Source organism: Sus scrofa, chromosome 13 (genome assembly GCF_054392235.1).
Source record: "Sus scrofa isolate SSC_HxYL_T2T_F1_AM1 chromosome 13, Sscrofa_HxYL_maternal_Yorkshire_Landrace_v2.0, whole genome shotgun sequence".
Taxonomy (NCBI): Eukaryota; Metazoa; Chordata; class Mammalia; order Artiodactyla; family Suidae; genus Sus; species Sus scrofa.
The window spans coordinates 16671273-16694725 of record NC_139395.1 but is presented as its reverse complement, the minus strand read 5'-3'; the positions used below and the strand labels follow the sequence as shown (position 1 = coordinate 16694725).

Below are 23453 nucleotides of genomic sequence, written 5' to 3'. Positions count from 1 at the left end.
TATGACTTTTGGCAAGCTCTGTAACCCTCTGACTCAATCTTATCTGTAAAATGAGCCTAGTATTTATTGATATTCATTGGGTCATTGAGAAGATTACATGTAGCCTGGCCCCTGACCCATAGAACAATGCCTGGCACATAGTAATTGTTCAGTATGTATTAGCCCACCTTATTCATTCTGGAAGCCCTCCCCCTAACTATAGTCAGTAAAACCAGGGATCTTATGTATTACTCTTTACTTTGTTTGCTCAATGTAAGGTCAAAATACTTTTCAAAGGTACCTAACATTTTTAAAAGCCGATAGAGAAAATCCATGCCAAATTTACAGTACTGCTCTGTGTCTGAATCTCTTTAGTTACCTCTTGCTTTTCTAAACCTCAAACTCAGGAGGTTAACAATGAGTAGATATTTAACTGCTAGGGTATTAAAGAGGACAAGTTAGGCCTAATTCCTATTTCCTACCATCCTAAGCCATGTATGCTCTTGATTTAGCTGCAATGAATAAAAATATTTTATCAGTGAGCCAATATATTTCTTTACTTCTCTGGTCCTTCTGGGTATTGCTGGACAGATCTCAGACTAGCTGATGTCATTATTGGCTTCTGTGAATTATGTCAGTATGGCTGCCTTTTTTCAGCGTTAGCCAAATAGAGAAAAACAGCAACTTGGAGATGAAGAGCCTCTATTCATACTTAATGGGATCAGCTATAAACTGCATAAATTCACAGCAGGCAACACTCATTCACTGAGAAAGAAGATAATTTAAAGAAACAATTTTCAGTAAAAATAATTACAAACAGATGATCTGGTATATTCTGACATATGAGATAAAATTCCTCCATCAACAGAGAATTGGCTAGCATTCATGGCTTTGCCTCAAGGAAAGCACTGTGATGCAGTGGAAGGAGAGTACAGGGGCTGGCTGAGACCTGGGGAATGACTGACCTCACTAACCTTCAGATGCTTCCTTTGTAAAGTGGGAATAGTAATTCCTATCTACCCCGCAGGGCTGGTATTAGGATTCAGGGAGGTAATGTCTATCACAGGACTTGGAAAGGGGCAAAATGTTATATCTCAGCAAATTTTACACCTATACAAGCCTATACACATGTTGAGGTTTGAAAATGGGGGTGGAGGGAAGAGGAGAAGACACAAATAGAGTTCCCTTCAAAGTTATTCCTTATCCAGGGTTTTCCTAGATTGTCCTACTTACAAATCGCCCCATTATTTAGATGGCAACAACAAGAGTAAAAGCAGTAGCAGCTATTATTTAATAGCTACAGCAAAGCGGATGGTTTGCCAGCTCCTTTGCATGCATCAGTTCATTTAACCTCATGATGTTCCTTGAAGTGGGTGTGACTACAAACTCCATTTTGTGGATGATAAAGATGTTCGAAGGGATTAAATCACCTGTCTGTTGTGAGGTTAGTGGGCCACAGGAGCAGGATTTTATTCTTATTTCTTTAATTTTTTTCTGTCTTTTTTTTGGCCACACCTGTGGCATATGGCGGCTCCCAGGCTAGGAGTTGAATCAGAACTGAAGCCGTTGGCCTACACCCTACCATAGCCACAGCAACATGGGACCCAAACTGTGTCTGCAACCCACACCACAGCTCATGGCGACGCCGGATCCTTAGCCCATTGAGCAAGGACAGGGATCAAACCCATGTCCTCATGATACTAGTCAGATTCATTAACTCCTGAGCCATGACGGGAACTCCCATGGGGGTCAGGATATTAATCAGGCAGCCTGATGCCAGAACCTGTGTATTTAACTCCTAGGCCGCACAGCCTACCACTGAATCATGATGTAGTGGGTGTGTGACCCTGGTGTTAGGGTTACTAAAGCATTTTTAGTGGTGTGATTCCCTGTGTGCTCAGGTGTTTGTTCTCCTCCTGTGCCCTGGTCACATCCTCTCCTGTCCCTATTATTTTCTGCTATCCTGCAGATGTTGGTGGATGCATTGATCTTGGTGCTGTAACAAATACATTCAAAATGTATCCTGGAAAACACAATAATGAATTACACTGTTACTGATGCAACAACAGGGGGTGGATATACACATTCACTGGTCAACCCTTCCCCCAGCAGGCACTCCGACCCCAGGCTGAGTGTAGCTCTGGATCTTCATCATTTTGCTTTGAGGTTGTCTTCATACCAGCCAACTGGAAGGGGGAAAGGGATGACAATTATGAATATACCTGCTGTAAACACCCATTTGCAGGTTTTCGGGTGGGCATAAGTTTTCAACTCCTCTGAGTATATACCAGGGGACAGGATTGCTGGATCATTTGGTAAGGGTATATCTAGTTTTGTCAGAAATCACCAAACTGTTCTCCAAAGGGGCTGTGCCATTTTTCATTCCCACTACAAATTAATGAGAGTTCCTGATGCTCCATCTCCTCACCAGCATGTGGTGGTGTCAGTGTTTTGCATTTTGGCCATTTGGATAAAAAGGTTGTGATATCTAGTTATTTTCATTTGCAATTCCCGAGTGATATGTGATATGGAGCATCTTTTCATAGGATTATTTGTCACCCATAAATCCTCTTTGAGGTGTCCATTAAGGTCTCTGGCCCATTATTTAATTGTGTTGCTTGTTTCCTTACTGTTGAATTTTAAAGAGTTCTTAGTATATTTTGGATAAGAATCCTTTCTCAGATATGTCTTTTGCAAATATTTTCTACTAGTCTTCAGCTTGTCTTCTTATTCTTCAGCTTGTCTTCTTATTCTTTTGACATTGTTGTTCACAGATCAGAAGTTTTAATTTTAATGAAGTCCAACTTTTCCATTATTTCTTTCATGGGTGCTACTTTTGGTTGTTGTAGCTAATAATTCATTGCCAAATCCAAGGCCATCTAGCTTTTATTCTTTGTTGTCTTCTAATGTTTTATAATATTGTGTTTATATTTAGGTTTGTGCTTCATTTTGAGTAATTTGTGGAGATCAGGTCTCTGTCTAGATTGTCTTTTTCCTTTGTTTGTGAATGTCCACTTGTTAGCACTATTTGTTAAAAAAGATTATCTTTTCTTCACTGTATGGCTTTTGATCCTTTGTTAAAGATCAGTTGACTATATTTATGTGGGTCTATGTCTGAGCTCTCTACTCTGTTCCATGGATCTGTTATGTTTTTACCAGTATAGGCAGACTTTGTTTTATTGTGCTTCAGAGATACTGTTTTTCACAAATTGGAAGTGTGTTGCAATCCTGCACTGAGCAAGCCTATCAGCCATCTTTCCAACTGCATTTGTTCACATTTTTCACATTTTGCTAATTCAAAATGTTATATTTCAAATCCTCCACTAGCAAAAAGATTAGGAACTCCCTAAAAACTCAGATGATGGTTAGCATTTTTTAGCAATAAAGTGTTTTTTAAATTAAAGTTATGTATATAAGGGTTTTTTTAAGACATAATGCTATTGCACCCTTATACCACAGTATAGTATAAATGGAATTTTTATATGCACTCAGAAACCGCAAACTTTATGTGACTTGCTTTATTGTGATATTTGCTTTACTGCAGTAGTTTGCAACCAAACCCACAGTATCTCTGAGGTCTGCCTTACCACGTTGTCTTGATTATTATAGCTTTATAGTAAATCTCAAAGTTGGATGTTGTCAGTCCTCTAACATTTTCTTCTCCTTTGATATTGTTGGCTGTCCTGGATCTTTTGCCTTCCGATATAAACTTTAGAGTCAGTTTGTTAGTATCCACGAAATAACTTGCTGAGATTTTGATTGGGGTTCTACTGAATTTATAGATTAAGTTAGGAAGAATTGACATCTTGATAATATTGAGTCTTCTTATCCATGAACATAAAACATAATTCTTATTTCTTTCATTGGAGTTTGGTTGTTGTTATTTTCCCCATATAGATCTTGTACAAGTTTTGTTAGATTTATTAGTCAGTATTTAATTTGGGGGTGCTAATGTAAATGGTATCATGTTTTTAATTTCAAATTTCACTCATTCTTTGGTGGTATATAGGAAAGTGATTGATTTTGTATATTAACCTTGTATCCCACAACCTTGCTATAATTGCTTATTCGTTTCAGGAATATTTTGTTGATTCAGATTTTCTACATAGGTGATTATGTTACATATGAACAAAGACCATTGATTTCTCACTTCCCAATATTTATGTTTAACATTTTCTTTTCCTTTATTTAAAAAAAAGTTTTTTGGTGTTTTGTTTTGTTTTGTTTTTTTTAGGGCTGCACCCATGGCATATGGAGATTCTCAGGCTAGGGGTCTAATCGGAGCTGTTGCCACCAGCCTATGCCAGAGCCACAGCAATGCCAGATCTGAGCCATGTCTGCAACCTACACCATAGGTTACGGCAATGCCGGATTCTTAACCCACTGAGTGAGGCCAAGGATTGAACCTACAACCTCATGGTTCCTAGTCAGATTCATTTCTGCTGCTCCATGACAGGAACTCTTTTTTTTTTTTTTTTTTTGGTTTGGTCTTTATTTTTTTTTATTCTTAGAAGGTAATACTCATTTCTCCTAACCCTGACTCCCAAACTTTGGCAACCATCAATCTTTCTCTGTATAAGATTGGTTATTTGGGTTATTTGTCTTTTCTTTTAGATTCCACATATAGGAGAGATCAAAACAATATTTGTCTTTCTCTGGCTGACTTATTTCACTTAGTATAATGCCCTCAAGGTCTATCCATGTTGTTGCTGCAAGTGGCAAGATTTCATTCTTTTTTATGACTGAATAATATTCCATTGTGTATATATACTTCACAATTTCTTTATTTGTTCTTTCTCTGGCTGACTTATTTCACTTAGTATAATGCCCTCAAGGTCTATCCATGTTGTTGCTGCAAGTGGCAAGATTTCATTCTTTTTTATGACTGAATAATATTCCATTGTGTATATATACTTCACAATTTCTTTATTTGTTCATCCATCAGTGGATACTTAGGTTGTCTCTATATCTTGGTTATTGTAAATAGTCCTGCAGTGATCACAGTGTGCATATATCTTTTGAAGTTAGTGTCTTCATTTTCTTCATTTCACTGCAGAAGTGAAATTGCTGGATCACATAGTAGTTCCATGTTTAATTTTTTAAGGAAACTGCATACTGGTTTCCACAGTGGCTGTACCAATTTACATTCCCATGAGCAGTGCATGAGGGTTCTCCTTTCTCCTCAGCGACAATTTGTTATTTCTTGTCTTTGATAGTAACCATTCTAACAGGAGTGAGGTGATCTCATAGTGGCTTTGATTTGCGTTTCCCTGATGATTAATAATGTTGGACATCTTTCCATGTGCCTGTTGGCCATCTGTATGCCGTCTTTGGAAAAATGTCTATACAGATCTGTTGACCATTTTTCACCGAATTGTTTGTTTATTTGTATTGCAGGTGGGCTTTATATATTTTGCATATTAACCCCTTATCAGATATGGATTGCAAATATTTTCTCCCATTCAGTAGGTTGCCTTTTTATTTTATTGATGCTTCCTGAAAACATCACCTCAAACATATTGGCAAGAGCTTCCCAGAAGTATAATTGCTGGGTCTCAGGGTATGAGAATGTTCAGTTTTATAAGACAGTGACAAACTGTTTTCCAAAGTGGTAGTACCAATTTGCACTTCCACCAACAATGTTTGTGCAGTTCTGTTTATCCACATCCTTTCTGGTACTTGATTTTGTCAGATTTGCACTTCCACCAACAATGTTTGTGCAGTTCTGTTTTATCCACATCCTTTCTGGTACTTGATTTTGTCAGACTTTTAAATTTTTGTCAACTATAAAATGATATCTCAGTGTGATCTTGATTTGTATTTCCCTGAGCACAAAGAATTTGAATATTTCTTCATATGGTTAGTTTCCGTGTGTTTTTTAATTCTCTGTTTTTCATTCATTTTTTGGCACATTTTCTTTTGGGCTATCTATTCCCAGAAATTCTAGGAATACTTATATATTTTTGATGCCAGTTTTTACTGATTTTTTTGACTATCCTTTTCAAATATGTAACCCATATTTCCATTTTCTTTCAGACATCTTTAAACATATGTTTTCATTCTAATATAATAAAATTTATTATTTTTTGGAGCTTCCTGTGTCTTGTTTAAGAAATTCTCCCCTACCCCTAACCAAGGTCAGAAATATATCCAACTCTGGTTTTTACTTAATGTTTACAATTTTGCTTTTAATGTTTAAAAACATCATCCATCTGTAGTCGACTTTTATGTACAGTGTGAAAGAGAGGTCCAATTTCACCTATTTCCATGTAAGTAACTACTCCCCTCCCATCCTACTGATCTACCAAGGTAACTACTCATGGGCGTGTCTGGGCAGTCTATTTCATTCTTTTAGTGAAGTTTTATGAACTATGCTATCATTCTTTTACAGATTTTAGTGTTTACTTTTTGGTATTTGATATATTGATGCTATGTTACTTTGACTCTTCTAAAAAATTGTTATATTTTCTAGTTGCTTGTTGCCTATACATGGAAATGCGATTGACTCTTTATCTTGATGCTTTATGAAGACATCTTGAATACTGGTTATTTTCAATAATTTGTCTATAGATATAGACGGTCATGTCACTTGTAAACAATGACAATTATATTTGTTATTACTCTCTTTTAAAACCTTGTGGCTTTAATTTTGCCAGAACCTTGGGGTGAAAGAGGAGCCAACTTTATGGTTCTTAGTTTTAAAGAAAATACTTTAAAATACTTCATATTTTCCCATTCAGATGGTATATACTGCAGATTTTTAAAAATATATCCGTTATTAAGTTGTTTCCTTCTACTCCTACTTTGCTACATTTTTTTAAAATTACAAATTGATGGGATGGTTTTGCTTTCATATTTATAGTTTATATCCTAGTATTCTCTAATTTTTAAAATCATATTCATTTAGTTATTTTTTCATTTTTCATCAATACAGTATTGTTTATTTTTTAAATTTTTATAAAATTGTTAATGATTTATTTCCAATAGCCATTATTACAAAAATTGCATATATTCCCTGTGTTGTACAAGGTATCCTTGAGCCTATCCTGCATCCAATAATTTGTACCTTCAACTCCCGTACCCATATATTGCCCCCCACATACACAATGGTAACCACTAGTTTGTTCTCTGTATTGGTGAGTTGGCTTCCTTTTTGTTATGTTCACTAGTTTGTTGTATTTTTTAGATTCCACAAATAAGTGATATCATGCAATATTTGTCTTTCTCTTTTTAACTTATTTCACTTAGCATAATACTTGCTCAAGTCCATTCATGTTGCTGCAAATGGCAAAATTTCATTCTTTTTAATGGCTGAGTATTATTCTATTGTAAACCACACTCTTTTTTATCCATTCATCTATTTACGGACACATATTGCTTTCACATCCTAGCAATTGTAAATAATGCTGCTATGAACAGTATCTTTTCAGATTAGTGTTTTTGGTTTTCTTTGAATTGCTGGGTCATATGGTAGTCCTATTTTTCATTTTTTGAGAAACCTCCATACTGTTTTCCACGATGGCTGCACCAATTTATATTCCCACCGACAGTGTATAAGGGTACCCTTTTTTCCACATCCTTGCCACCATTTATTGTTTGTGTTCTCTTTGATAAACTTTCTGACAGGTATGAGGTGTTATCTCATTGTAGTTTTCATTTGCATTTCCCTGATGATGCCTGTTGGCCATCTGCATTTTCTCTTTGGAAAAATATATTTTCTTAATTTTTTCGGGGGTGGGGGGCCACATGTGCAGCATATGGAAGTTCCCAGGCTAGGCGTCTAACCAGAACTGCAGCTGTCAGCCTATACCTCAGCCACAGCAACACCAGATCTGTGCCACGTCTGTGACCTACACCTCATTTCCTGGCAAAGCTGGATCCATTAACCCACTGAATAAGGCCAGGGATTGAACTCACATGCTCATGGATGCTAGTCGGGCTCTTAACCTGCTTCTGAGCCACCACAGGAACTCCTGGAAAAAATATATTTTCTAATTTTAAAATATCCTTGCATACCTGAGATAAACCCAACTTGATAGTGGTGTATTATCTTTTTTGTACACTGAAGGAGTTGAGTTGCTAATGTTTTATTTAGGATTTTTTTATGTTTATATTAATGAGAAAAATGGGCCTTTAATTTTTCTTTCTCTTACATGTCCTTAACTGGTTTGCGTATCAACATTATATTAGCTCCCTGTAAATGAAGGGCTAATATTCATCTTTATCTAGTCTCTGAAATAATTTATAAAAGATTCAGTTGATCTATTTCTTACAATTTTGGCAGAACTTTCCAATAAAGCCATCTGGGCCTAAGGTTCTCTTCCTGTGAATATTTTAAACTACCGCTTCAATTTTGTAAAAGTCTTTTCCTTATGTATAGTTATGTCTCCTTTTTCATTTATGTAGTTGCCTGTTTGTATCTATTCTCTTTTTTTGATCAATCTATTGAGTTTCTTGTTTTCAAAACAATTTTATCTTTTTTAAACTGAAGTATAGCTGATTTACAATGTGTTAGTGTCAGGTATACAGAAGTGATTCAGTTATACAAACATATATCTATTTTTATCAGATTCTTTTTCCTTATAGGTTATTACAAGATAATGAGTACAGTTTCCTGTGCTATACAGTAGGTCCTTGTTGCTTATCTGTTTTTATACAGTAGTATGTATATGTTAATCCTAAATTCCTAATTTATCCTCTCTTCATCTTTTTTTAAATTTGCTTAATTAATTGAATTTTCTAAGTTTTAGTACTTTAGTACCTCTAAAGTACTTTTGTATTTATTCTGTAATTTTTACAATTTCTAAATTGGGCACTTAATTCCCAGTGAACTGTTGAAATTTTAGTTCCCTTAAGTTTATGCTATGAGGTCTGGGAGGGCTCCAGCTCCTGGAAAATATAAGTATCAGGACAGGCTCCTTCTCAGGCGGAGGACCTGCAGGGGGCGTTGTCTGGGGGAGGCAGCTTCCTCCATCAGATTGTTTCAAAACGTGAGCTCAGTATCTCAATGCGCTCTTGGCTTAATTGTCCATTTTTCCCCCCTTCTTCTAGTACTATTTGTTAGATCACAGAACCGTTAACATGTGGAATTGCTGATATTTAGAGAGAATATAACCCTTGTGCTTCAGATGAGGACCGTACAGAAGTGAGGTGGTGTTATGTAAAGTCACGCGACAGTTTAGGAACTGAGTGAAATCCAGGTCATGAGACTTTATAGCTGATGCCCTTTTTGCTGAGCCAAGCACCCCTGAACCGGGGAGAGTGTGCATTTTAAAGTGCCCAGGTCTCCTGCATGACCTTGTTCAAATACAGTACACTTACTTACACAGCCTCTTTTTGTGATTCCAGAAAATGCGTTTGGGGCATAGCGTGACACAAACAGTAAAACTATGAAACTGGCTTGGCCCCAGAGCGCTCATGTATTTGCTCACCACCATTGATTCGATGTTTACTTGTTCTTGTCGTGTGCCAAGGATTTCTCCCACAGCATTTCAACATGAACTTAAGCCTCACTGTGAATATTTTTCTTTCTCCCTTTTGACTTCTGGGGATGAAGGAAGGGAAATCCCGAAGAGCTCAGGGGTTAAATAAGCAAACAACCGTTTATCTTGAACTTTGTGGCACAGATTCAGTGTTGCTTCTTATGAAACAAAAGTTGACAATGTTCTTATTTCTGAGGAAAACTAAAATTGGTAATTAGAAATGGTGTTTCCTGCATGTTCATTTTAAAGGAAAGAAAGGGCATTTACCTTCATTCTGCTGAAGTCTTTTTTGTATCCCTTCTGGGCTTTTAATATTTTGTCAAAGACATGTCCTAGATTATGTACTGGCTCATAAGGGGCAGAGGTTACCCTGAAACCCCTGGTTCTTAACAGCCTCCAGAGAGGTGTTGCACAAGTTCTAAACAATTTGGGTTTGAAGCCAGGATTGGGTGGTTTTGTTGCTTTTGCAGCTGTAGTTTAAATTAGAAACACTCTACCTTCTCAACAGAAAGTTTACAGAGATCCAGATTTTTTTCACTTCCTTCTTTTTTTAATTGAGTTTTTATTAGCATACATTTTTAATATTATGTTAGTTTCAGGTTACAACACAGTGACTTGATATTTTTATACATTATGAAATTGTCACCACCATCCATCAGCTACCATACATCCCATACAATGTTGTTACAATGTTACTGACTATATTTCCTATGTGTGTGTACATCCCTGTGACATTTATTTTATAGCTGGAAGTTTGTACCTGTTAATCTCCTTCACCTATTTTGCCCATCCCACACCCCCAGGTCCCCTCTGGCAATAACCAGTTTGCTCTCTGTCTCTGTTTTGTTCATTTGTTTCATTGTTTAGATTCCACATATAAGTGAATTCAGACAGTATTTGTTTCTCTGTGACTTATTCCATCCATAGATAGGTGGATAAAGAAAATGTATATATTCAATGGAATAAAACTCAGCCATAAGAAGGAATGAAACCTTGCCGTCTGCAACAACATGGATGGACCTTGAGGGTATTATGCTAAGAGATCTAGATTTTTTTCAAAGGCTTTTTATATCATAAAACTTCTAAAAAAGATGTATTATCCTCTGCTTGCTTGAATCAGAATGAATGCAGTACTACAAAATTCTGATTTTTAAAGAGATCTGTACCTTTTGAGAGGGTGTCTATAAGAAGACGAAATCAATCTGTTATATTAAGATAAGATGTACCATGATTTTAAATTTTATGTTGTTAATGTTAAATACATATCTTCTTCATTCTCCCTTTATGTCTTTGAGAATTTGCAATTTTTATTTTAAATATTTGGATATGTAAAAAAAAATTTGTATATTGATTTTTATTTTTTTCCATTATAGCTTGTTTACAGTGTTCTGTCAATTTTCTACCGTATAGCATGGTGACCCAGTTATACATACATGTATACATTCTTTTTTCTCACATTATCATGCTCCATCATAAGTGACCAGACATAGTTCCCAGTACTACACAGCAGGATCTCATTGCTAATCCATTCCAAAGGCAATAGTCTACTTCTATTAACCCCAAGCACCCCATCCATCCCACTTAAGTATACAAATCCTAGCCATCTCTGATAGTAGAACAATAGACAGATTATAGGCAACCCATCCATGTTTTGATGTGGTAAAAATGAACCCAAGCTTCCCCACGCATATGTGTCACACACACAAATCAGGGCACATCAGCACTTCAAGAGCCCTTTTCAATAGGCTTCCACGTTGTATAGCCTTACAGCACTTCAAATTTTGCATTCCATTTAAAGGATGCAAGGAAATTATTTTACTTTCCCCCCAAAAAAACTCAACTTTTTTTAAAAAGTTGTATTGAAGTATAGTTGACTTACAGTGTTGTGGATAATTTCTGCTCTGCAACGAAGTAATGCAGTTATACATGTAAATGTATCCATTCTTTTTCAGATTCTTTTCCCACATAGACCATTACAGAATATTGGGTAGAGTTCCCTGTGGTATACAGCAGGTCCCCATTGACCTATCATCCCATATACCACAGCTAGCATATGCCAATCCAAAATCCTCAATCCATCAATCCCCCCCACCATCTGACCCCTTTGGTAACCAAAATGTACCCGTAGTATTGACCACTTGCATGGGGAAATTTTCAGATGCTGCATGCATCATCTGGAACTTTTGGAACTTTTGTGGCCTTACCTAATCCTCACTTTTCTATCCTGGTTTTAATGTCCATTCCACACTACTTTCTTCCCATCTTTGGCATTTATTCTATAGAGTATCCTGAAGCCTCTACTCTTTTATCTCTTATAACTCCTAAAGAAAGCACTCATTTATAAAGTTCATAACATAAACAGAAAAGGAGCATAAAGCATAAGGCCCTGGTTTTGAAAAGCAAAAATAAAAAGACACAGAAACAGGTATCAATATCTCCTAATACTTAGAAAAAAGACAGAGAACCAGGTAACTTGGGATTCAGAGGAACCGAATTTTACAGTCCAGATTTTAGAGTCAGACAGATGCAGGCTCTAGTCTTAACTGTGGCCCATTTTATCCATGTGACCTTGAGTCACATGCCCCTTGATGAACCTGTTTCTTTATCTGCAAAACAGGAACAGTAATATGACTTGCTTCTAGGTTTGCTGTTGACATCAAACAGGAGAACAAGTGTAAAGCTGTTGTACAGGGCATGGCATACAGTCAGGGCTCCCCAAATGGTAGAATTTATTATTTTTATACACATTAGTAGAAAATCTGTACAGAGAGTAAGACTGGTTTTCACTTTGGACAATCCACTTTGGAAATAAAGTTCTTCCAAAATAAAAGGTTGGACTGAAAACAACCTCTTAAGAGCCCCTTCCAGTTTACTGATTTTCTCTGAAATGGGATGGATAAATTGACTTCCAGCCTGAAAAGCTGATATCATCTAGGCTTCCTCTGAAGGAACAGAACAGAGTCCAAAATTCCAGAATGTCAGAGAGACGATGGAGTAGGTGAGGAAATGGGGATGGAATTTTCATGGCAAAGTTCCTTTTTCTGAAAGGGTGAAATATTGCACAATAAGAGCCTCTCTGACAAGGAGTGAGTTAGCCATATGTATCAAATACACATTTCAGTAAGAATTAAGCAAGAAACAAGAAATACTAGTTTACTAACACAGACCAATTCATTTTTTTGTTCAATAGATGAATGAGTGAATGAATGATTAATTAAAATAATTTATTAAAATATTTATTGATTAATTAAAATATTTATTGTCAATATCTTTAATATCCTGTTTTATCCCATAAAACAAATCATTCAAGATTGCTGGAAATACTTTAAGCCAAACTAGAATCAGAAAACCCTTGCGTCATGTGATTCTAGGTAGTGGAACCAAAATGGCAAAAATCCATCATTCTGAGGAGCAAAGTATCAATGGAATATGGAGGGTCACTAATTTTTTTATGTCTTCTCTCAAATTTGAGAATAAGGGGACATGGTTACCTCTCTAATTAAAGTAGGAAAAAGAGAAAAGAGAACCTTGACCAATACCTAGAACTACTTCTCAAAGAGGAAACACGCCTATGTGTTCATGACAGAGAAATTAAAAATCACGTCTTAGACCGTGTCTCAAATGTGAACTCTGAATTGTCTTGGCAATAAGTGGACAGAGGGTGACACTAGGGTACAGGGAAAATGATTCATAGGAACACAGCAATATTAGGTGGCACTAGACTGCATCTGGCTGCTTCTACTGACAATCCAAAATCTCATGTTTTTAGAGGGTCTAGGGGCCAGGAGAAGCTTTTATAAATCTGTAAATGTCGGTGGTTCGTTTTTCTCTAGGGCACAGATCAAAAGGTTGCGGAACCTCAGAAATTCCTTGTCTCCAGTTATACCCAATTCATTATACAATTGTGTGTGCTCTTGTGTGTATGAATCTTAATTTCCCAAATAATATTATTCCAATAATAATAATTTTAGATGTTTATATTTTTGCCTTTTCAGATTTCAAGTTGTTGATTTTTCAGGTTATAATATGAAAATGCTGCTGGTTTTTTTCCTCATGATAATTTGTGCCCATGTTTCTGTCAACCAACATCCTGGTAAGAAAAAAAACTGAAAAGAATTCTTTTCCTCTGTTTTCATTATGGGAAATATATAATATATGAGTTTGACTTGCTTCATAGTTAAGAGCTTTGTTTTGCTCTGTTTGATTTTGATGATGGTCAGGGTGGGAGTGACCACTCACTCTTTTGCTGTCACCCCGTGTTTCTTTGAAGATCATTTGTTTCTGGATCTTATTCCCTGTTAACAATAGGAAGTTATGAGATCTGTTTTCTTGTCCTCAGTTTCAACTCTTCCTAGGTCTTCTGGGAGGTTGCATGAACATTCTCTCTTAATATTAGGTTCAGACCTGGAAAATTTGAAATGTCTCTTCCTAATTTGTTTGTGCCAAAACATTGTCTTGTTTAAGCATCAGGATTTTGCTCCAATTTAAACTGTTTGTCTGCTTATTGTAAAGAAAGTGCTTTTACCCTGAAGAGAGCTCAAGAGTCATCCACTGTCTGTCAGCAATCCATGTCCAATCCACTTGAAGGCAAAAAACTGGCCTCACCTTCAAGGCCTCTGCCACTTCTTACATAATCCCTTTTTTTTTTTTTTTTTTTTTTTTTTTTTGCTTTTTAAGGATGCAACTGCAGCATATGGAAGTTCTCAGGCTAGGGGTCAAATCGGAGCTACAGTTGCTGGCCTATGCCACAGCCACAACAATGCCAGATTTGAGCCTCGTCTGCCAACTACACCACAGCTCATGGCAACCCTGGATCCTTAACCCACTGAGCAAGACCAGGAATTGAACATGCATTCTCACAGATACTAGTCGGATTCATTTCTGCTGCACCACAACAGGAACTCCCACATAATCCATTCTCATAACTGGTCACTTCTTGTCCAGGGCCACCTAGACTGGCTTTTCCAGTTTTCTCAAGGACTCTGACGTTGGAAGCAAGTTTTCTAAAGGGATGCATTAATTAGACTTTGCCCTGCAAACATTTTCCTTTGTTGCCTCAGTGGGCCTGATGTTAAGCTTTTTAAAAGACAATGTTCTTTCCCTATTTGCTCCATGGTTCAGATACAGTGATGGGCCTGATTAGAACTGAAATCTGCCTCATGTGCAGTGCTTCAGTTCTTTTCTGCCCACAAGGTGTGGGGATCTGTCCATGAAAGGAAAGGTCACTTTTGGTCACAGTCAGACCTGGCAGGCAGGGCTCACCCTGCAGTCCTCAGATGGGTTACAAAATTCTCTTGGAGGAAGATGTTGGTTGGCCCTCAATTAAGTTTTCCCCTGAGATTCTGCTGGCTATATGATCATCAAAGGAATCCCAAAATAGTTGAAATCAGGTAGTTTAGAAGAAAAAAATAGTTTTAATTCACTTTGCCTTAATCAGACTGCTCCAAAAAGAATTAAATAACAAGCAGGGGTGCTAAAGCTGGTTTCTTAGCAGTTGCAGACAGGAAAAATTCTTTTAATTTGATTAGAATTTATCTAGTAACTCTTTTAGAGCATCGGAATCTGAGAGTGAGGAGGGACCTTGGATATTTTCTATTCATTTTAAAGGTGAGAAAACAGGCCTATTGAATGGCTTGAGAGTGCTAGAATGATTAGCTAATAACAAAGACAGGGCTCCCATTACTTGTTCAATGACACTGTATTTTCTTAAACATACACCATCCAAACATACACAGATATTTCCCTCTCTTTCCTGGACAAGAAATGGATCTTACAGTATCGTGGTGAGAGTTCTGAATTCAAACCAGCAGACTGACCACTAGCGAATGACATTTTGTGCTTGAACCCAATTCTCTGTCACATGAAAATATGATTCTACATACCTAGCATCAAAGCTGGCATTGAACGAAGCCTTAAAATTCAGCAAAGTATTGTATTCCTATATAAAAATTATATTCATAATAGAAACTAAACCTATAATTTCTTTCCCGACCTAAAGTATACTAGTTCCTATCACATTTTACATATGTGAGAATAAATTTACCAATTATAATGCTCACTCGTGACTCATCAAAAAATATTGCCAATAACTTTAAAGTAAATTAAGACACTTTCATATTTCTGATTTTAGTGGTTTCTTTTAAACTTCATCAATTTGACATTTTGGAATACAAAACCAATATGTTTGTAAGTTAATCAGATCATTTGTTGCACTGCTTAAATGGAAATCACAATGAAAGGCTATTTTTCAGAAATTTCCAAACAAATTTGATTTTATTTTTTGATGAAAATTTTTATCCTGTTGGTAAAAATTAAGGTCAAATTATTAAAGAAAAAAAAGACACAAGAGGAAATTGTCCACTAAAAGTATAAAAACCCAAGAATTTTTTTACCTCACTATGTTTACCTATTCGTAATTAATTCCTTGCAAAGTCGTGCTTAATTTTGTGATCAGTTCAAATGAGAGAGCATATAAAAGAATCAGCCCAAGAAACAGATATTTATTTTTCTTGAGAGAATGCGTATTACTTTCAGTTCCTTGGAAAGGTATTGCAAATACAGGTAATGGAGGAAAGTCAATTTCTTTCCCATGTAGTTGGCATTAAACTTGGTAGTAAATTTTTGAAGTTTGCTTTATTTCTATGTTCTTCTCTGGGTTTGCAGGCCCTGAGTATGCCGACGTGGTGTTTCTGGTGGACAGCTCCGACCACCTGGGAATTAAATCCTTCCCATGGGTGAAGATGTTCATCAACAAGATGATCAGCAGCCTCCCCATAGAGGCCGACAAGTACCGCGTGGGCTTGGCCCAGTACAGCGACGGGCTCCATAATGAATTCCAACTCAACACCTTCAAGAGCAAAGGCCCCATGCTGAACCACCTCAAGAAGAACTTCGGGTTCCTGGGTGGCTCCCTGCGCATTGGAAACGCACTCCGGGAGGTTCACAGGACCTACTTCTCCAGTAGGAGGGACAGGAAACAGTATCCCCCCATCCTGGTGGTCATGGCTTCCGCAGACTCCGAGGATGCCGTGGAAGAGGCCGCTGAGGCCCTGCGCAAAGATGGAGTGAGGATTATCTCTGTGGGGATGCAGAGGGTGTCCGAGGAGACCCTGAAGGCCATGGCCACGGGCCAGTTCCGCTACAACCTCCGAACAGTCAGAGACCTCAGCGCCTTCTCCCAAAACATGACGCAGATCCTCAAGGAAGCAATTCAGTACAAGGATGGAACAGTCAATGACATTCTTGTGGAAGGTGGGTTCAGCAGCAGGTGTAAGGATGATGATAAGATGCTTTTGAAGATCAACATGAGAAAAGATTTAAGACTTTGTGAGCATTTCTTTCCCCAAAAGCCGGGCTGCATTTTCAGATGTTAAATGTAGAACAGCTGAATATAGAATGGCCAGTGATTGTGGCTGTTGTATATTCATTGAACTCGGTAAGCCCTGGTTTTTCAAGTTTCACTTATGGTATTGCCCGTCATTCACAGGCTTCTTAAAACTCATGAACACCTACTCCCTGCCACCCAGCTATCTGAGCTTTCTCCCTGGACTTCACTTACTGTGCAGCTTTATTCCTGGTTCATTTGAAAGTCAATTTGCTCCTAAAGAAATACTTGACTCCTGAAGCCATATAACATCATACAGAATGTTAGAGCTCAAAACCACTTCCGGGAGTCCAAGCCCCCTGTTCCTTAGATAGGAACATGCAGGCACTCTTAGAGGTGATGTGACCTGCCCAGGGCCCAGCTGCAGTCTGGCATCAGAGTCTGTGTCCTGTTGTTTCAGCCCCATGCTACCCCTTGCTGCAGCTCTGTTCTAAATTAGCTTCTCCTTGTTCTGCTCAACACCAACATGCTGCTCTGGTCTGTCCCCTTCTACTATTCTATTATCAAGAATGGCCTAGAGTTTATGAACATCAAGAGAGGGACAGGGGAGGGCTAGTAAAAAAAATTTGCTCTAAGTATACAAGTCCAAATAAATGATGTAGGAAACTCACATTATGTCTGATTAAGTCAGTTTGGATGCGATGACATATATAATTGTCTCTTGATTGAGAAAGCTTTTCTTGTAGTGATCTATGAAAATATTAATCTTATTACTAGCATCTTTCCCCAATAAAATTTTGGAACATCAATTGCTTAAGCATGTTTGTGCTATAACTACTGATATTAATAGTTATTTTTAATACAGTATAGTAGCTTCTGTTCATTGAGTGATTTTCATGTGCCAGGCCCCATGCTAAGCTCATGATTTTATTTAATCCCCATAAGAACTCTATGAGGTCAATATTTGGAACAATATTTTCCCATTGGTTTTTAAATTTTTTTAATTTTTAAATTTTTTTATTGAAGCATAGTTGATTTCCAACATCATGTTCGTTTTAGGTGTATAGCACAGGGATTCAGTTATATATATATATATATATATATATATATACACATATATATATATAACTATATATATGTATAGCTATATATGTTATACATATACAGATTCTCTTCCCTTATAGGTTACAAGATATTGAGTAGAGTTTCCTGTGCTACACAGTATGCCCTTGTTGGTTATCTAGTTTATATATAGTAGTGTGTATATGTTAATCCCAACTTTCTAATTTATCCCTCTCCCACCCCCCCTTCCCCTTTGGTAACCATTCCTTTGTTTTCTATATCTCTTTCTGTTTTGTAAATAAGTTCATTTGTATCATATATTAGATTCCACATATAAGTGATGTCACACGCTATTTTTCTTTATCTATCTAACTTACTTCACTTAGTATGATCATCTCGCGGTCCATTCGTGTGGCATGATTTCATTCTTTTTTATGGCTGAGTAATATTATATATACCACATCTTCTTTGTTCATTCATATGTGAGATTAATATTCTTGTTATCTTTATTTTATAGAGGTGGAAATTGAAGCTGGGAGATTAGCTAGCTCCAATCTTGGAACCCAGGACCTCTGATCTCAGATTCATAATCATTTTGTACACTTCCTTCCTGCTTGACATGCATAACCAAACTAGGGTAGAGTTCTCCATGCCTTCTAATGCTGAGCCTCCAACTAAAACTGTGCCTGTTTATTCCTTGCCCACAGTTTGCAAAGGTTCTTCTGTGGCTGATGTTGTGTTCCTGTTGGATGTATCCATCAATGGCAGCTGGGAGGATTTTGACTATCTTAAAGAATTCCTGGAAGAAAGTGTGTCTGCTCTGGACATCAAGGAAAACTGCATGAGGGTCAGCCTCGTGGCCTATAGCAATGAGACAAAGGTGCTTAACCCGCTGAGCAGGGGCATAAACAAGTCGGAGATTCTCCAGCACATCCAGAGCCTCTCTCCCCGGACTGGGAAGGTCTACACCGGAGCTGCCTTGAGAAAGATCAGGAAGGATGTCTTCACTGCACAGAATGGCAGTCGGAAGAATCAGGGGGTGCCTCAGATCGCCGTGCTGGTGACCCACAGCCCATCAGCGGACAACGTGACCAAGGCTGCCGTGAACCTCCGGCGCCAAGGGGTGACCGTCTTCACCCTGGGCATGGAGGGGGCCAGCGACACCCAGCTGGAGAAGATCGCCTCTCACCCTGCCGAGCAGTACATCTCCAAACTGAAAAGCTTCTCTGACCTGGCCGCCCACAACCAGACGTTTCTGAAGAAGCTGAGAAAACAGATAACTCATACTGTCTCTGTGCTATCTGAATGGACTGAAACCCTCAAATCTGGTAAAGCCCTTTGCTGAGAGAAGAATTATTCCCATTCTTTTGCTTTTTTTTTTTTTTTTTTTTGGCTTCTGCATGTTCTATCTACAAAAGGGTTTGGCAGGTATGATGTAGGGAACGAAAGTGATTTCCTGGCTTTTTACTTTATCTTGATAATATGAAGTGTAAATTGGGGGAGAATAAAAGCTATCAAGGTGGGGAAGGATTTCCCCTTTTTTTCTCTTGTGCAGCTTTATTTGGATTCCTCATTACTTCCTAACACCCCAGAATACCTTCCTTTATTCTTTATCCCCCTGCACTTTTTTGTTTCTCGCCTTTGCCACACATTTCCCTGTTCTTTCCTTTGTTTATTTTTTCTTTGTGTACTTTTTTTCTCCCTCCTCTTCTTCCCTCAGCCTCAAATTCCAATAGAGAAAAAACAGGAAGCATGATTTGGATTGAAGACAAGGTAGTTTATTGGAAAATACTATTCTAGTATCTGCGAGTTTAGCTAGAGAGAAAGAGCACAATGTATTTTGTATGTTTCATACGTACACGTGAACGCCATATAAATATTTTATGTGTGTGTGCTATATACATATACATGCATCCTTCAACAAATATTTATAGCATATTGACATAAAGGTGTCATTGCCCTACAGAAGTAAGGCCACTGACAATACCCCTAGTTGTGTCAGTTGACTAGGAGTGGATGAGGAATAAATAATTTGATCAAGATTTCAAGAGAACTCCTGTGTCCACCAAGTCATTAAATACCTTCTCTAGTTCTCAACACACCACTTGACCTTTTGCCTGCAGTTATGCACTGATAAGTCACTTGTGAAAATCATCTTCAAGTTTTTTTCTAATCTTTTACTATATCCAGATTGAGCCTGAATCTTGGCAGAGAATAATGCAAATCTTCTTAAAATGTCAGAAACAATTATTTTGGCCCACTGCTAAGATTCCCCTAAGGCAAACCAGCAGCACAGGCTTAGAAGCTGTTTCCCAATTTTCTGCCTCATGAGGTGCAAATTTACCCCTCTTCCCATCTGCTCCTCTCTCTCCAGCACACGTGCCCTAATGCCACACTCAATTTTGGGGTTGCATTTTAGGTTGTGTGGACACTGAGGAAGCCGACATCTACCTGCTCATCGATGGCTCTGGGAGCACCCAGGCCACAGACTTCCAGGAAATGAAGACCTTCCTGTCAGATGTTGTAGGAATGTTCAACATCGCTCCCCAGAAAGTGCGGGTCGGGGCTGTCCAGTATGCCGACCGCTGGGACTTGGAATTTGAGATCAATAAGTACACAAACAAGCACGACGTGGGAAAGGCCATTGAGAATATCAGGCAGATGGGCGGCAACACAAACACGGGTGCAGCCCTGAACTTCACCCTGGGGCTGCTGCAGAAAGCGAAGCAGCAGCGGGGAAACAGAGTCCCATACCACCTGGTGGTCCTGACCAATGGTGTGTCCCAGGACAGCGTCGTGGGGCCAGCAAACAGGCTAAGAGAGGAGCTGGTCCATATCTATGCCATTGGGGTCAAGGAGGCCAACCAAACACAGCTGCGTGAAATCACAGGCGAAGAGAAGCGGGTGTACTACGTGCATGACTTTGATGCCTTGAAAGATATAAAAAACCAGGTTGTTCAAGAAATCTGTGCTGAAGAAGGTAAGGGAAGTGATGGCCTTGCCTTTGGACTTCATCTCCCAAATTGCCTTTCTGCAGTATTTTTAAAAATTTTTGAAATATAGTTGTGTTCATTTCTGCCATACAACAAAGTGATTCAGTTATATTTATTCGGTTATATTCTTTTTGATATTCTTTTCCATGATGGTTTAATCACAGGACATTGAATACAATTCCCTGTGCTATACAGTAGGACCTCATTGTTTATCCATTCTATATATAAGTTTGTATCTGCTTCCTTTTTGACACTGCAGATGTGAAGAAATAGCATAAATGTCCAAGTTGAGATGTGTTGACCTGTGAAGCTGTTTATTCTCTAGATCAAAACAAAGGGTCCATAATGGTGCTGCTCTAATTATTATATGAAGCGTAAGAATGACATTTGAAAGCATTTGTATTAACTAGCTCTTAATAAGTATGAATTAACTTCTTCCTATAAATTGCTGCAGGGATAGATCTATGATTAGACACTGCATTGTGATATGATCAAATGCTTTCTGATTTTAAGGAGTATTTCAGGTTTATTTAAATTGCTTTCTAATTAAACTTGTATGAAGTCATCTAGAGCTGGATCAGTAGTTTTCTGTGAGGGGTGATTTTGCCCCTTCAGGGAATAGTTGCCAATTTTGGTGGTCACAATTAGAGAAGTGCTCCTGGCATCTAATAGATGGAAAAGGTGCTGTTAAACATCCTGCAGTATTCTACAGTGCATGGATTGCCTTCCACAATAAAAACTTTCCAGCCCCAAATGTTAATAGTGCTGAGCTTGAGAAACCCTTAGTTACACATTAAAGCAAATTACAAAGTAATTGTCTTCAATGCTTTATTTACATGCTAACAACCCTTACCAAGAACACATTTAACTTTAAAATTATTTGTGTTTTGGATCTTCCTGTTGACTCTTACTCTTTTTACATGAAGCCAACTTGAATAAAAATCTCCTCTCTCCCATGCAGCTTGCAAAGAGATGAAGGCTGACATCATGTTTCTGGTGGACAGTTCTGGCAGTATAGGACTTGAAAACTTCATCAAAATGAAGACATTTATGAAAAACCTGGTGAGCAAATCTAAGATTGGAGCAGATCGGGTGCAGGTTGGCGTAGTCCAGTTCAGTGGTGACAGTAAGGAAGAGTTTCAGCTTGATAGATACATGTCCCAGAGTGAGATTGCAGATGCGATAGACAGAATGGCTCACATTGGACAAAATACCTGCACCGGGAGTGCCTTGACCTTCGTGTCTCAGTACTTCAGCCCTGCCAAGGGGGCCCGGCCCAATGTCAGGAAGTTCCTCATCCTCATCACAGACGGTGAAGCTCAGGATGTAGTCAAGGACCCGGCAGAGGCACTTAGGCAAAAAGGCATCATTATCTACTCCGTGGGGGTGTTTGGCTCCAATGTCACCCAGCTCGAGGAGATCAGCGGGAGACCTGAGATGGTTTTTTATGTTGAAAATTTTGACATTCTGCAGCACATTGAAGATGATCTTGTTTTTGGGATCTGCAGCCCCCGTGAAGGTAGGCATGAGCATATCCACTGGGGGGGGGGGGTTATCCAAACACCATACATCCATGCTAGTCATTGCTTCTTGAACTCAACAGGTTACTATTTGAACACTGTAAGCTATTTGTTTAATTGAAATGTTTATCCTAGTGGCTTTTTGCCTGCATGTAAAAATGCAGTTTCAAAAGAACTGTGAAATTAGATGGTAAGGAACAATTCTGATCCATCTAGATTCACTCCCATTTGTAGATAAAGCACTGGGGTGATGCATCCTCTGTTTTAGACAAAATGGTATCTGACCAGGTTTTAGGTCTGGTCCCCTAGAAACAGAAGTTGAGTTGGGGATTCTTGTGGAGGTGATTTATCATGGAGATATTTTCAGAAGGGGAGTAAGGACAGCAGGAGTAGAAGTCAAGTAAGGAGGTGATCTCAGGTGGAGTCCAGCCTCAGCCTGATTGCTTAGGGAGCACTGGAGCATGAGTTACATCACAGAGTCAGCTCCCCCTTGGGGCCTGGGCCCAGCCTCATATAATCTGAGTTTGGGGGCTACATGTAGCCCACTCACAAACAGTAGGGGCATAACCTCCTGGGCAAAGTGGCTCCCCTTTGACCCAACATCCACTACATATGTTTGCTAATTTTACAATTTTTAAAAACCAATGCTTATGTAAAATGAGATAATCTTTTAAGAACACTTTGATATTTGTTAAATCTTAAAAAGGAGGGGTATAATATAGGACCTGGAGCAATGGATGCTTCAAAGGAAATAAATAGGGTAGTCACCACTGTGTTCCCAGGAAACTGCAGAGTAAAGAAAGTGATAGAAACAAAAGTTCAGCAAATAAAAGGGACCCATGGGGCTTGATGACAGGGGCATTCTGACAAACCTCTATAAAGGAGATGGCTCTTAATGGAGTTTTGAACAAAAGGAAAGACATGGTTCTGTTCAAACGTCACTGGAAGGTTAGGTGACTGCAGTCTGTTTTGTGGAAAGAGAAGTTCACCTAGATTGTGTGTCCTGGTGACTCTACCCAGGAAAAGTCTGACCTCTTTGAAAGATGTCAACACTGAGCAGTGCACCCCCCAGCACCCTAGGTTATTCAAGCAG

The 23453-nt window shown here is 38.3% G+C and overlaps 1 protein-coding gene across 10 annotated transcripts in view; it reads left to right on the top strand.

Annotated features, from left to right (window-relative positions):
* The window catches only part of COL6A6 (collagen type VI alpha 6 chain), a 169495-nt gene that overhangs the window by 23924 nt on the left and 122118 nt on the right, over positions 1-23453 (top strand). For 6 of the 10 annotated variants that reach the window (XR_014825030.1, XR_014825032.1, XR_014825035.1 and 3 more), the window contains 5 exons: positions 13457-13554; positions 16125-16712; positions 18555-19175; positions 20267-20827; positions 21802-22359. Coding sequence is in view for 5 of the 10 variants with exons in the window: in XM_084991767.1 (XP_084847893.1) it covers positions 13488-13554; positions 16125-16712; positions 18555-19175; positions 20267-20827; positions 21802-22359 (2395 nt within the window). In the remaining 5 variants the exon portion in view is untranslated. The remainder of the gene's footprint in view (positions 1-13456; positions 13555-16124; positions 16713-18554; positions 19176-20266; positions 20828-21801; positions 22360-23453) is intronic. The other 4 variants (XR_014825031.1, XR_014825033.1, XM_084991768.1 and 1 more) reach the window with 1 other exon arrangement.